This window comes from Scyliorhinus torazame, chromosome 7 (assembly GCF_047496885.1).
Source record: "Scyliorhinus torazame isolate Kashiwa2021f chromosome 7, sScyTor2.1, whole genome shotgun sequence".
Classification (NCBI taxonomy): Eukaryota; Metazoa; Chordata; class Chondrichthyes; order Carcharhiniformes; family Scyliorhinidae; genus Scyliorhinus; species Scyliorhinus torazame.
Window position 1 is genome coordinate 16,614,702 of NC_092713.1, and position 15,591 is coordinate 16,630,292.

General features: G+C 48.0%; 1 protein-coding gene across 14 annotated transcripts in view; it reads right to left on the reverse strand.

Moving 5' to 3' along the window:
• Nucleotides 1-15,591, reverse strand: part of adgrl2a (adhesion G protein-coupled receptor L2a) — a 695,216-nt gene that overhangs the window by 65,845 nt on the left and 613,780 nt on the right. For 11 of the 14 annotated variants that reach the window (XM_072510363.1, XM_072510357.1, XM_072510358.1 and 8 more), the window contains 3 exons: nt 14,600-14,703; nt 8,357-8,542; nt 8,146-8,184 (listed from right to left, as the gene is read on the reverse strand). In XM_072510363.1, coding sequence (XP_072366464.1) covers nt 8,146-8,184; nt 8,357-8,542; nt 14,600-14,703 — 329 coding nt within the window. The remainder of the gene's footprint in view (nt 1-8,145; nt 8,185-8,356; nt 8,543-14,599; nt 14,704-15,591) is intronic. The other 3 variants (XM_072510364.1, XM_072510370.1, XM_072510369.1) reach the window with 1 other exon arrangement.

Consider the following 15,591-nt stretch of genomic DNA (forward strand, 5'->3'; position numbering starts at 1 on the left):
CGAGCCTGCTCCACCATTCATTATGATCATGGCTGATCATCGAGGTCATTCCCCTGATCCTGCCTTCCCCCCGTACCCTTGATCCCTTTAGCCACAAGAGCTATATCTCATTCCTTCTTGAAACTACACAATGTTTTGGCCTCAACTACTTTCCGTGTTAACGAATTCCACAGATTCACCACTCTCTGGGTGAAGAAATTTCTCCTCACCTCAGTCCTAAAAGGTTTACCCCTTATCCTCAGACTATGGCCACTCGTTCTGGACTCCCCCACCATCGGGAACATTCTTGCTGAATCTACCCTGTCTAACCTGTTAGAACTTTATAAGTTTCTATGGAATCCTCTCTCATTCTTCTAAACTACAATGAATATAATCCTACCTGACTTAGGTAAAAGATAATCTTTATTGTCACAAGTAGGCTTACATTAACACGGCAATGAATTTACTGTGAAAAGCCCCCAGTCGCCACATCGGGTACACGGAGGGAGAATTCAGAATTCTTAGCTGGTACGGGAATTGAACCCCCGCGGCTGGCCTTATTCTGCATCACAAACCAGCTGTCTAGCCCACTGAGCTAAACCAGCCCCAAGAACCTTAAGTCTCTCATATGACAGTCCTGTCATCTCAGGAATCAGCCTGATAAACCTTCCCTGCACTCCCTCCATAGCAAGAACATCCTTCCTCAGATAAGGACACCAAAACTGCCCACAATACTCCAGGTGTGGCCTCATCAATGCCCGATATAATTGCAGTAAAAGATCTCTATTGTTATACTTAAATCCACTCACTATGAAGGCCAACATACCATTTGCCTTCTTTTTATAAATTTAGAGTACCCAATTCATTTTTTCCAATTATGGGGCAATTTACTGTGTTCAATCCACCTACCCTGCACATCTTTAGGTTGTGGGGGCGAAACCCACGCAAAAACGGGGAGAATGTGCAAACTCCACACGGACAGTGATCCAGAGCCGGGATCGAACCTGGGAGCCGTGATACTGAAATGCTACCACTGCGCCACCGTGCTGCCCTGCCATTTGCCTTCTTTACTGCCTGCTGTACCTGCGCGCTTACTTTCAGCGACTGATGCACGATGATACCAAGGTCTCGCTGAGTGTGCACCTCTCTCAATTTAGACCCATTCAAATAATAATCTGCCTTCATATTTTTGATACCAAAGTGGATAACCTCACATTTATCCACATTATGCTGCATCTGCCATGCATGTACCCACTCACTCAGCCTGTCCAAATCTCGCTGAAGCATCTCTGCATCCTCCTCACAGCTCACCCTCCCACCCAACTTTGTATCATCTGCAAATCTGGAGATAAGACACTGAGTTCCCTCGTCCAAATCATTAATATATAATGTGAACAGTTGGGGCCCGAGCACAGATCCCTGCGATACCCCACTAGTCACTGCCTGTCAATCAGGAAAAGACCCATTTATTCCAGCTTTTGCTTCCTGCCTGCTAACCAGCTTTCTATCCATGACCTCAGGGTGACCTTACATTTAGAGAAGGTCAGGTACACCGTCAGGGGGTTGGTAGAAGGGTTCTACCTAAGATGGCAGCCATTCACTTCCTTTTTTAAAGAGCTAGTCACTGTCAGTTAATAAGGGGTTTTAGTTTATTTTTTTGGGGGGGGGTTAAGTTAATATGTGTGTTTTCTTGTTAATTTTGTTTTGTGTTTATTGTGTTATTGGTTCTTTTGTATGATTTTGTTTTTTCTGAAAATTCTTAAACATATTTTTTTTAAAACTCTACTTTCCTAGACATTCCCCATAACCCTTCAATCCATCACTAATTAAAAATCTGTATCTGTTCCTTAAATTTACTCAACGTCCCGTAATCCACCACACTCGGGGGTGGCGAATTCCACAGATTCACGACCCTTTAAGAGAAGTAATTTCTCCTCATCTCAGTTTTAAATCTGCTACCCCTTATCCGAAAACTGTGACCTCTCGTTCTAGATTGGCCCACAAGAGGCACCATCCGCTCTATTTGTCAATACCTTTTTGTCATCTCATATACCTCAATTAGATCTCCGCTCATTCGTCTAATCTCGAGAGAGAGAGTATAGACTTAAACTGTTCAATCTCTCTTCATTCGACAAACCCCTCACCTCAGGATGAAAATATGTGCTCGTGGGGTGGGGTCAGTACAGACAGACACAGTGATGAATGAAACGAGAGATGTTAACGGGTAGAGTGGGAGATACATAATCAAGCACAGACAGAGATTAGGGAGTGATCAACGGAGAGGAAAGGAGCGATCAGGGAACCTTAAACTGAGAGAAATACAGGGAGAGAGAGATTCACTCAGGCTTTGAGAGGTTTAAAGAGGGAGATGGAGAGTGTGGTAAAGAGAGAGATGGATAAAAATGGATGCAAAAGATAAAAAGTTGGACAGAGATAAGCCGGCTAGAGAGAAAAAAAAGAGATAAAGAGGTAAAGATTACATACACTTAAGTGCGAAATAAGAACCATTCAGAAAGACACAAGACACACACACACACACACACACACACACACACACACACACACACACAGTGATCCCTGATTAACATCTGAAAGAACCGGTCAGATTGATATTTAAAATCTGGGGCATCCTCGTGTTTGACAACTGTGATGGCACAAGGTCACCCACAGGGAAGCCTCGGTCGGTCACAGTCCAGGGTTTCTTGGGTTGCCTTTCTTTGATAAAGCAGGGTTGAGAAGGAGCTTTATCAATCACTGGGCTGACCAGGAAAGATGCAGAGTGGGGAAAAAAAACACAGCAGGAATAACAAACAACTGGAGACCATTACAATCCTGTCAGAAAGTAATTAAATTTAATCAATTTAATCAGTTAATCAATTCCGTGCTCTAATGTATAGTTAATGCAAGAGTGAATTAGGCAGAGGGATTTATGCTGTACTTCAGAACAGTGCAATTTAGCAAATGTTGTGGCCTCTCTCTCCTGCCCCCCATATGCCTTTATCTGATCAATGTTAATATAACTAGCTTTAGTAACGAGGTACTTTCTGCAAATAAAAACAGGATGATTTTAAACAGGGGTTTGTCCCTACAAGAATGATTAGAAAAAAAGTCTACCAAGGCTACTGTCAGCATAAGATTAATTAGCCTAATCCATCTTAATATCCTCTTTCTGTCTAGTTTCCTAGCCACCATGACCTTCCTGGCAGGTGGAAGATACTTAGATGTGGTACTACAGGCTTTTTTCATGCTCTAATGGGAGCCCGAATCGTCAAAATGCTAATATCAATTCCACTCCCGCCATTAACTATGAAGGTGGAAAGATTGGTCTACAGAGAGCCTTTTCCCCTCTTACTCACTTCAAGAATGCAGCTCTGAGCTTTTAATCTGCACTGTGCAGAAACCTTATGCCATGAATAATGAACTTGTTTGCTATTACAAAGCGACTTGTAATTTTTTTTTTCCAAAGCGTTGATTATAGAAATGACTCGTAAACTGAGTGGCAATTAATCGGCAGCGTGTTCTGCCGGTGCGGAGCAGAGTGAAAGGGAGAGCTGCAAATTCAAGGTTGCTCCTCTGCCTGAACTTCCAGTGCATTCAACCACAGGAGGCGTGTTAAGCCCCAGTGCTCGAGCTGGGGAAAGCCACTGCTTTTCCCGGCAAGAGGGAAGAAGCCGAGTCGTTGGAGCTGCTTGGATGTCGTCCCGTCAATTCTGGACTTGCGGAAAGTCTGGTGCCGCATGGCAGTCAAGTGGAACCCACATCCTCGCTATCAGAGCACCTCGAACGTTCCTTAATCGACAAGCGGGGAGGGTGGGTCCACGCACGTCACGAGTCAACTCTGAGTGAAATGGGTTGAATGGTAGGCCGCAGTGCCTTCTCTCTTGGTTTGCTTCTCATCTTTGCTGTTCTGAGGAAACGTGACCCACAAAATGGCATTTGATTGAAGGGAGAACTTGAAATATTTCATGATTAAGCGGGCGGGAGTACCTGTTCACGGTGTTTCGATCATCATGGTGTGCGAGGCCCACCAGCTTGATAGACCGGATATCCTTACCTGCCTGTCAAGGTTATCTTTTCTACAAGAATATTAATTTAAAATGTGGAATATTAAAGGGGGCGGACAGCAATAGCAACACTGGCACCTGATAAAGCGATTTATGAGGATAAGAGATTTCTTCTAGAACAGAGCAGCACGGCAGCAGAGTGGGTAGTACTGTCGCTTCACAGCTCCAGGGTCCCAGGTTCGATTCCTGGCTTGGGTCATTGTCTGTGTGGAGTCTGCACGTTCTCCCAGTGTCTGCGAGGGTTTCCTCCGGGAGCTCCGGTTTCATCCCACAGTCCAAAGACGTGCAGGTTAGGTGGATTGGCCATGGTAAATTGCCCTTAGTGTCCAAAGGGGTTGGGTGGGGGTTGCTGCGTTACAGGTAAAGGCCAGCATGACATTTGCTGCTCTTTCCAAGGGCCGGTGTAGACTCAATAGGCCAAATAGCCTCCTTCTGCACTGTAAATTCTATGTCTATTCATAACATCCTGCGAGTTAAGTCACCAGTAGCCCTTGCTGGGGGAGGGAAGTGGCTGGAAATGCATTGCGCTCTGAGTGCAAAAGATTTTCTGATTCATGATTCCTTTTAAAATGATGGGTATTTTTCAACAACTTTTCCTTTCTGTCGAGGGACCCTTTAGAAATATTGATATACACTCTCAGGGACACCATGCACCTCATGATACATCTGCCAAATGGGCCAGTTCATCGGGCTGAAATTACTGGCATCAGTACAACTTCGGAGAACAGTCGCTATCATCACGGACAGCTGGCCTGTTTTCAATGGCAGTCAGCAATGCAGCCAACACTCGTATCTGATCCGACACTTGGACTAACTCCCCTTCACCTCTGGGATTTCATGAACTGCTTTGCAACTAAGAATCCAAAAGTGAAATACTGTGCTTCAGAGTGACCATGAATTAACTTTTATTAGACAAGCCATAATTTAAGTGAAATAACACATGCTGGACTGGGGGTGGGGGGGGTATCATGTCAAGCTAGTTTCCTGCTTACGTTTGCAGAACACAGTTAATGCAGTGTGTGCATAAGTCAGACCGCTATTAATGGGACACACACACACACACACACACACACACACACACACACACACACACGCAGGTCAAGTGTTTTTCCGAGCCCCGCGCCGGGCCGGAGAATCACCGCAAAAGCACCACGAGGCCCCGACGCCGGCGCGCCGATTCTCCAGCCCGGATGGGCTGAGCGGCCACGCGGATACGACAGAGTCCCGCAGGCGCCGTTCACCCCTGGTCGCTGCCGGCGGGAACTCTGTGCGAACGGTCGGAGGTGAGCTCCTTCACCGAGGGGGGGGGGGGTGCCTCCGATGGGGTCTGGCCCGCGATCAGGGCCCATCGATCGGCGGTCCAGCCTCTCCCCTCGGGCTTATTTTCTGGCACGGCCAGCCCCTGAACACCGACGCCATGTTAAGTCAGGGCCGGCGCGCTAAAGATGTCCCCCACGCATGTGCAGGTTGGCGCCGCGTAAGGAGGCTGGAGTGGCATGAATCGCTCCAGCATCGTGCTGGCCCCCTGTGGGCGAGACGGCGCGAACACTTGGCCTCCATATTTGAGAATCGCCCCCAAGGTTTGGATTTGTTTATTGTCACGTGTACCAAGGTCGGTGAAAAGTATTGTTCTGCGCACAGTCCAGACAGATCGTTCCATACATGAGAAAAAGAAATACATAGGTCAAACATAAGTACACGATGTAAATACATAGACACAGGCATCCGGTGAAGCATACAGCACTGTAGTACTACTCAGTAGAGAAGATGTGTGGAGAGATCAGATCCGTCCATAAGAGGGTCGGTTAGGAGTCTGGTAACAGCGGGGAAGAAGCTGTTTTTGAATCTGTTCGTGCGTGTTCTCAGAGTTCTGTATCTCCTGCCCAATGGAAGAAGTTGGAAGAGTGGGAGGGGTCTTTGATTATGCTTCCCGCTTTCCTAAGGCAGTGGGAATTCCCAAGGCAGCTGCAATTGTTTGCTCAGATGACCCCTGCAACACTGCACAGTTTTTCTCTTTATATCCAAGGATAGGCTAGCCTTGGAGATGCTACAGTAAAGTTTCACTCGATTAGTTCATGAGCTATTGTGAGGAAGAAAGGCAAGATGAAATGGTGTCAGCTTGGTAATCTGGATGAAGACTGCAGCGCAGTGATCGGGGAGTGCGTCTTTGTCAGAGATGCCATGTTTTGGATGAACCATTAAACTGAGGTTTTAGTGGATGTTAAAAGTCCCATAGCTCGGAGCGCTGAGAAACACCATGCTACTTAACTCCCATTCGGATAGATACGGGGCCTCAGCAGGGCCTGCGTGGCCAAGGTCACACTTAGTCCCACTATCTGCACTGAGGAGCTCCGCTCGCTGGAACTTCTCAATGTGTGAGATTGGGACGTCATTTTTAAATGGCATCCCAATCTCTTGATCATCCAACGCGACCCCCGAACCCCCCCCCCCCCCAAAGCCCGAACACACCTATATGGGGGAACCTCAGATCCCCGCAGTGGTACCTCCGGGCCTGATCCTCAGCACTGGAAAAGTGCCAGCTTGGCATCCTGCCAGTGCCAGCTGGGCACCTTGGCAGTACCAGGCTATCGCCCAGGTGGCATTGCCAGGGTGCCAGGCTGGTCGTGCTAAGGTGACCAGGAGGCATCATAAATGCTAGGGTGCCACCCTTCCCAGAGGGCAAGCACCTGGGGGCCTCCGATCTCCTGGGAGACCGCCACAAAGTGCCAATCCATCTGGTCCCCATTGGTGGAGACCAGCACTGAATGGTGCTCACCCGAGAACTCCAAGGTGAAGAAGGGGTTAGATCCCAAAACCTTGGGTGGATCTTGAGATTAGCTTCACACTCTAACATGCAGATTTGCCAAAACGTGATCCACAATGTGTAGGATTCACAACGCGAGTCTCGTAAAATTGCATAGATCCAGGAAGAGAGTTCTCCCGGCATCTACCGGCTCCATTGTGCCACGTTGCCTTTCGGGCGTAACAGGGTCAGTAGATCAAACCCCAGTTCTATGGATTAACCTGTGCAACATTTTATTTTTTCCTATACCACAACTGCAAACAAAAAAGTAATAGATTAATTGGCTGTTCATCTCATTGTGGATTTGCATTGGATTTTGTTTATTGTCACATGTACCGACGTACAGTGAAAAGTATTTTATAATAAAATAAAAGAAAATACAGAATAGGGCAACACAAGGTGCGCAATGTAACTACATAAACACCAGCATCGGTTGAAGCATACAGGGGTGCAGTGTTAATGAGGTCAGTCCATAAGAGGGTCGTTTAAGAGTCTGGTAACAGCGGGGAAGAAGCTGTTTTTGAGTCTGTTCGTGCGTGTTCTCAGACTTTTGTATCTCCTGCCCGATGGAAGAAGTTGGCAGAGTGAGTAAGTTGTGGTTGGTGGTCCATTGCTGGTAGAAATTAGCTGCCACATTTGGCTCCATAGCGACAATGACCACCCTTAATTAAATAAACCAATGAATGACTCTCTTTATGATTGCTTGATGCAAGAGGAGAGATACATTCAAGATGCAGTTTAAGCCTACTTCAATCAGAAATTTTTACCTTAAAGCTCAATGCCAATGGTGAAAAAATAGTTGATGCACTGTTACACTTCATGATAAAATGTCAAGATTACGCTTTGTTGAAAAAATAATGTTTCCATTAATTCTTATTTTCTGAAAGACCATGAAGGACAGATTTCCCTCTGGGTCTGAGGCTAGCTGGAATATAGAAATGACTCCAGAGGGTTCTCTCAATCGCAGAGAGGCAAGACAGTTTTACCCAGAAACACATACTACATCAGCATGAAGCACAGCCAACCAAACGGCAACAAAGAATAGCTCGACGGATGATGTAGGTTCTTGCATACGTTTAGAAAATCCAGGAACCAAGATTCGGGAAATGGGGGGTGAGGTTGTGGTGTGGTGGTATTGGGGAGCGGGGGGGGGTGGTGGAGAGAAGGGGCAGGCAGCAGTGCAAAAGGGAGGGCTTCATGCAACGCATTCACAAAGCGAGAAGAAACGGTCTCGGAGGTTCGGGGTGCGGGTGGGTGTTGCAGGGGGGCAATAAAAGCAAAAGCGACATCAAAGGCTACCTTAATGTACGCCCTGCAAGTCCTTTCTCTTTTTTGGAGCTTATCCAATCATAGGAGGCAGAGTTCAACACAGAAAAGAAACAAAACACAAAAGGGTTAGTAAGGAAAGAGACAGTGGAATCTTGCTGGCTTTTCCCACCTCTTCCCGCCAACAAACACAAGAGAGACCATTTACTTTCTGTTCTGTGCTTTTATGGCCCATTAGCCTTACCTTGTTAAAACTGCGACCCACAGAGTCTTTCTCACTGGGCCGCAGTTCCTGGAGCTGTGCATCTAAGATGTCAACGAGCTGTTCCATCAATCTAACTGATGAGCTCACGTCTCCCGCATAGATTGGTCCTCTGGTATGCTTGGCCAGCTCATTTGCTAGGTTAGCAGCATTTTCACCGCTCCTAATCTGTAATCATAAATTACATATTCTCAGCAGGGTTTCTCGCTAACGTCCAAAGAGCAGTCACTCCGAAGTTCGCATTACGCGTGCACCCATGTCTGGCAACTTGTTGCGACCTAATTGATCGTTGACGCAGTTGTGCGGACAGAAACATTCGCAGCTAATTAAGGGTTGATGATACTCCCTCCTGCTGCGACCCACTCCAAGCTCTCGGCCTAACTTCTCGAGCCGAGGACCAATCATCAATTTGGTGCCAGGACTGCGTGTGTGGCAGTGTCTGAATGGCCTATTTTGTCATGTTGCACTGCGCTCTCGCTGGCAGCGAGCACCGATCCTAATTCGCAGGGAGCTGAGGCTCCCTGAATGACTCACATTAACTGTGAAGGGACAATGCAGGAAGGTTGCGTTGATGATTGGCCACTGCTGGGTTTGTTCCTATTCATGTTGGCTTCTCCCTTTTGAATAGAGCTTCCTCTATGAACTCCCCCCAACACACATGTAGGGATAAAGTCACCATGCATTGAAGAAATAAGCAGCATGGATGGCTAAAGTGACAAGGATTAATTCCTGGTCTGTGTACAGTTGTCCACCTCTGCAGCCATGGTCAAAGGCACAGATTAATCATGAACAGTCAGCACAGATTGGTTAACTTGACTGTAATTTTTGAGGTCGCAACAAGGAGGGACGATGAGGGCGATGAATTTGATGTAGTCGACGTGGATTATTGCAAGGCTTTTGACATGGCCCCACATGGCAGACCTGTCAGAAAATTAAAAGCTCCTGGGATTTAACAGAAAGTGGCAAGCTGGATCCAGAATTTGTTCAGTGGCAGATGAAGGGTAATTGTCGATGGGTTTTTTTTTTTGAGACTCGAATGTTGTTTTCCTGTAGGGCTGCACAGGATTCAGAATAATGGTTCTGTTCACATAAATGTTGGGGGCATGATTAAGAATTTTGAAAATGGTACAAAAATGTCCCTGTGGTTGACAATGAGGAAGAAATCTGTAAACTGCAGGAAGATATCAAAGGACTAATTGGGTGGGCAGAAAATTGGAAAATTGAATTCAATCAAGGGGCAGCACGGTGGCATAGTGGCTAGCACTGTGGCTTCACAGCTCCAGGGTCCCAGGTTCGATTCCCCGCTGGGTCACTATCTGAGCGGAGTCTGCACATTCTCCCCGTGTCTGCGTGGGTTTCCTCCGGGTGCTCCGGTTTCCTCCCATGGTCCAAAGACGTGCAGGTTAGGTGGATTGGCCTTGCTAAATTGCCCTTCGTATCCAAAAAGGTTAGGAGGGGTTATTTAGTGGGTTAAGGGGATAGGGTGGAAGTGAGATCTTAAGTGGGTCGGTGCAGACTGGATGGGTTGAATGGCCTCCTTCTGCACTGTATGTTCTAATCCTGACAGGCGCATTGTCATACATTTCGAGAGCGCAAACAAGACTACGGAATCCACCAATGGCTGGATACTGAGAGGTCTAGGGGAACAGAGGGACATTGGAGTGCATGTTCACAGGACCCTGAGGTTAAGCAGGACAGGCAGATGAGGTGATTAATATATAACGGAATACTTTCTTTTATTGACCGAGGTCCAGTATACAAGAGCTGGAACTGTATAGAACACCAGTTAGACCACAGCTAGAGTACTGTGCACAGTTGTGGTCACTGTACTAGAGGAAGGATGGGTTTGCAGTAGAAAGAGGGTACAGTGGAGATTTACGAGGGTGTTGCCAGGAATGAAGAATTTCAACAATTAGGAAAGATTGAAGAGCCTGGAGTTGTTTTCTTTGGGAAAGAGGAAACAAACACGACATATAATTGAAATGACTAAAATTATGAACGACCAAGATAGAGTGGGCAGGATTTCCCTTGGAAAACAAGTGAATAGTGTGGGGACTCAAATTTAAGTAACTGGTAGAAGGAGTTTTTTGGGGACTGAGGTGCGAGTTGAAGAAATAGTTTTTCACTCACTCAGAAGATAGCGGGTCTGGAATTAACTGCCCAATGGGGCGGTAGAGGCAGAAACCTTAATTGCATTCTAAAACAACAATCAGAAATACACCCCAGATACTATAACTTGCAGGCCAAGAGCTGGAAGGTGGCATTAGGCTGCACAATTCTTTCTTGCCTTTGATGGGCTGAATGGCGTCCTCCTGCTCCATGAATGTTTCCAGTTTTCTATCACCCATTGTGGAAGTAAATCAGCCAGGTTTCCCTCTCCTGAAATTTACTAGGCTGGTTTAGCTTGGGGCTAAAGAGCTGGCTTTCAATTCTCGTACCAGCCTCCCCGAACAGGCGCTGGAATCTGGCAACTAGTGGCTTTTCACAGTAACTTCATTTGAAGCTTACTTGTGACAATAAGCGATTTTCGTTTCATTTCATTTCATTATACCCACATGGGTAATGCTGGAAAGGTGATGTTTCTTGGCAATCCCAAGTTGCTTGCAGAAACTGGCAGTCGGGCGAGTGCCTGGTTGGGTAAGTTCAGGAGGCACCAAGCCAGACTGGGTGGGGTGGCAGCTTGACCCAACTGCAAGTGATTTGTCAACCTGTTAGCTTTCATTCCCCGACCCCCCGCCGGGTCGGAGAATTGCCGGGGGGCGGCGTGAATCCTGCCCCCGCCGGCTGCTGAATTCTCTGGCGCCAGAGATTTGGTGGGGGCGGGAATCGCGCCGCGCCGGTCGGCGGGCCCCCCCCGGCGATTCTCCGGCCGCGAGGGGCCAAAGTCCCAACCGCTCTATGCGGGTCCCGACGGCGTAAATTGGAGTAGGTCCCTTATCAGCAGGACCTGGCGGCGCAAGCGGGCTCCGGGGTCCCGGCGGGGGAGGGGGGCGGGGCGATCTGGCCCTGGGGCGTGGCCCCACGGTGGCCTGGCCCGCGATCGGAGCCCACCGATTCGCGGGCGGGCCTGTGCCATGGGGGCACTCTATTCCTACATGCCGGCCGTGTGGACCCGCGCCGGCTGGCGGAGACCCTTCGGCCCGGCTGGCGCGGAGCCAAAGGCCTTCCACGTCGGCCGGCTGGGCACAAACCACTCCGGCACCGGCCCAGCCCCTGAAGGTGCGGAAGATTCATGCCACTCCGTCTCGCTGGGACCCCCCGCTCCGTCGGGTATGGGAGAATCCCGCAGCTCTGAGGGTAACTTTGCATGATCCCAGTCTAATTTGTCCATCAACCTCTCACATGGAATTTTTCTCCCTGAGGTAGAGAAGCTGAAGGGGGATTTGGTAGAGGCTTTCAAACAAGTATTTTTGACGGATCATGGAAACATTAAAGTGTTTCGATATAGACAGGCTGGTCAGATGGGCAGAACAGTGTCAAATGGAATTTAACCCTGAAAAGTGTGAGGTAATGCATTTCGGGAGGACTGACAATGCCAGGGAATGTACAATGAATGGTAGGACACGAGGAAGTACGGAGGATCAAAGGGACCTTGGGGTGCACGTCCATAGATCCCTGAAGAGAGGACAGGTAGATAAGGTGGTGCAGAAGGCCTATGGGATTCTTGCCTTTATTTACTCAGGCATCGATTACAAGAGCAGGGAGGTTATTTTTTAATTTTTTAAATTTTATAAATTTTGTGTACCCAATTCATTTTTTTTTCTTCCAAATAAGGGGCAATTTAGCGTGGCCAACCAACCTACCCTGCACATCTTTGGGTTGTGGGGGCGAAACCCACGCAAACGCGGGGAGAATGTGCAAACTCCACACGGACAGTAACCCAGAGACGGGATCGAACCTGGGACCTCAGCGCTGTGAGGCTGCAGGGCTAACCCACTGCGCCACCGTGCTGCCATACGGGGAGGTTATGATGGAGCGGTATAAAACGCTGGTTCGGCCACAGCTGGAGGACTGTGTGCAGTTCTGGTCACCGCACTATAGGAAATAAATGATTGCACTGGAGAAGGTGTAGGGGAGATTCACTAGGATCTTTCCAGAGAGACTGGATAGGTTGGGGTTGTTTTCGGAGGATCAGAGGAGGCTGAGAGGGTCCTGATTGAGGTGCATAAAATGGAAGGACACAGATAGGGTGGAGAGGAAGCTACTTTTCCCCTTAGCGGATGGATCAATAACCAGGGGGCATAGATTTAAGGTCATGGGCAGGAGGTGCAGAGGAGACTTGAGGAAATAAATGTTTACGCAGAGGGTGGTGGGAACCTGGAACTCACTGCTTGAAAGGGAGGTAGGAACCCTCGCAACATTTAAAAAGTATTTAGGTGAACATTTGGAATGCCGTAGCGCACAAGGCTATGGGCCAAGTGCTGGGAAAAGGGGTTAGAATAAATAGGTACTTAATGGGCCGAAGCGTGCTGTAAAAGCTCCATGACTCCATGGGCACAAGAACACGGGGGAGCGGCACGGCAGCATAGTGGTTAGCACAATTGCTTCACAGCTCCAGGATCCCAGATTCGATTCCGGCTTGGGTCACTGTCTGTGCGGAGTCTGCACATCCTCCCTGTGTGTGCGTGGGTTTCCTCCAGGTGCTCCGGTTTCCTCCCACAGTCCAAAGATGTGCAGTGCAGGTTAGGTGGATTGGCCATGATAAATTGCCCTTAGTGTCCAAAATTGCGCTTAGTGTTGGGTGGGGTTACTGGGTTATGGGGATAGGGTGGAGGTGTTGACCTTGGGTAGGGTGCTCTTTCCAAGAGCCGGTGCAGACTCGATGGGCCGAATGGCCTCCTTCTGCACTGTAAATTTTATGATCCTATGAACACGAGCGGAGAAGGAAAATTTTTCAAACTGTTGTGATCTGGAATGCTCTCTACCTGAAATGGTGGAGGGAGCAGGTTCAATGTGAACTTTTAAACGGGAATCAGACGTGTACGTCGAAAAGGAAACATTTGCAGTGTCACGGGGAGAGAGAGCAGTGGAGTGGAACCAGTTTGGCTGTACTGTGAGATGGCCCTGTTGTGGATGTGCTGTGACAAACATCAAAGAGCCAGTCTTGAGATGGGGAGAATAGCCCTTCAGTGCTGTAAGGGGCTCTCCTCAGCAGTGACGGCATCTACCCCCAGCCATGGGGAATGGGGTCCTTTGTGGCTTCAGGCCACAATGCCAACAATGAAACCTGTCATAAAGAGTTAAAGAAGAACGTTGGAAATATGCAGTCGGTCAGCTGGCAACTGTAAAGGGCTGAAGGTCTAAAGTTTTGAGAGTCAAGCCCTTTGCCAGATAAAGTCGGCTTCCCATATGTGTGTGCGACAACTTCCAGCTCCTCCGAGCACTTGTGTTGCTTGACCTGTTTACAGCTCCAAACAAATAAAAAGACTAAAAGCCTCGAAATCATTGTTGACAAGGTTAAATTTGCGAATGCTTAATGCACTTGTATTGAATTTCACATTCCCTTCACATGAAGAGGCACTGACCATTTAAATTAAGGCTACTGTCTCAATTAAAACAGCACCTGACACAAGTGCGTTAGGGATGTCGGGTGATAAGATCGCCAGCAGCAACTTCCAGGCTGAATAAATCATTTGGCCATTTCCTCACCGTTTGGAAATGCATCACCTCGAAATTAAAGGACTCCGAAAATGATAAAGAGACACAAATCTATTTACAGCAGTCTTGTGTCAGCTGCAACAGTCTCTCCCACATGTTAATCAGGGACGCTACACAAACACTCTTTGTATCCCCAATTACTCACCGCACTACCTCAACGAAAACGAATATGTCTATCTCTTCACAAATCACAAATTCATTGCCCGTGGCAACCAGACTGGAAGCTCAAGTCTCCAAACATGAAGGCCAAAGGTCACTTCGTTCCGGAGGATAATTACCCACAATGCCTCTTTGATCCTTAAAACAGGCAACTTATTTTTTTTCTCTTAAACCCTTGGTTACAAAGGATGCCCAACGACCTCATATACCTACGTCAGCAGACATTCAAGAACGCCGTATCGATGAGGTACAACTTTAGAAAGTCTTTCACAGGCTATCAGCTGACACTGAGTAAATACTCTGAAATGGGTGCTGCCTCAGTGATGATTTCGCCAAATTGAATCCTCAGCGCTCGGTTTTAATCACTGCTGGTAGGCATTTCAACAAAATAAAAGCACAAGAACAAACCTTCTGAGCCACTTGATTTACCCAGTGCGAAGTACAGTTGCTAAGATCGGGACCTTTAGGGTTCCACATTCCGGTGGACACCATGCAGAGATAAGAGGCAGTACCTACAAGAGATGAAGCACAACAAATTAAATAAACTTTGGAAGTGTCTTTCTGTGCATGTGAAACACCAGCAGGGCACTGATAGTGGCTCAGCCGTCCCAGTAATACTCGCAGACCCGTCCACCATCTCTGACAGCCCAGTGAGCCAGACAAATACCCCCAATCTAGCAAATGCCAACAATGCACCGTCCAAACGTTAGACCTCTTCCGCAGCCATAACTCATTAGGGCAGCACGGTAGCACAAGTGGATAGCGCTGTGGCTTCACAGTGCCAGGGTCCCAGGTTCGATTCCCCGCTGGGTCACTGTCTGTGCGGAGTCTGCACATCCTCCCCGTGTCTGCGTGGGTTTCCTCCGAGTGTTCCGGTTTCCTCCCACAGTCCAAAGACGCGCAGGTTAGGTGGATTGGCCATGATAAATCGCTCTCAGTGACCAAAAAGGTTAGGAGGGGTTATTGAGTTACGGGGATAGGGTGGAAGTGAGAAATTAAGTGGGTTGGTGCAGACTCGATGGGCTGAATGGCCCCCTTCTGCACTGTATGTTCTATGTTATGTTCTATGGTCCACTCTTGAACATCGGCTGACACTTAAAAAGGGCAAAGAAAGCTGCAAGGTGCGCAGAAACAGCCAGTCACATCCCTGAGTGCTGTCGACACAAATAAATTACTGCTGGCAAAATGTCGTCGCCATTTTATGAATTCATTTTCGGAATCCTAGAATCCCTGCAGTGCAGAAGAAAGCCATCCGGCCTATCAAGTCTGCACCGACCCTCTGAAAGAGCACCCTACCTACCCCTGTAACCCCACCTAACCTGCACATCCCTGGACACTAATGGACAATTTAGCATGACCACCTAACCTGCACATCCCTGGACACTAACGGACAATTTAGC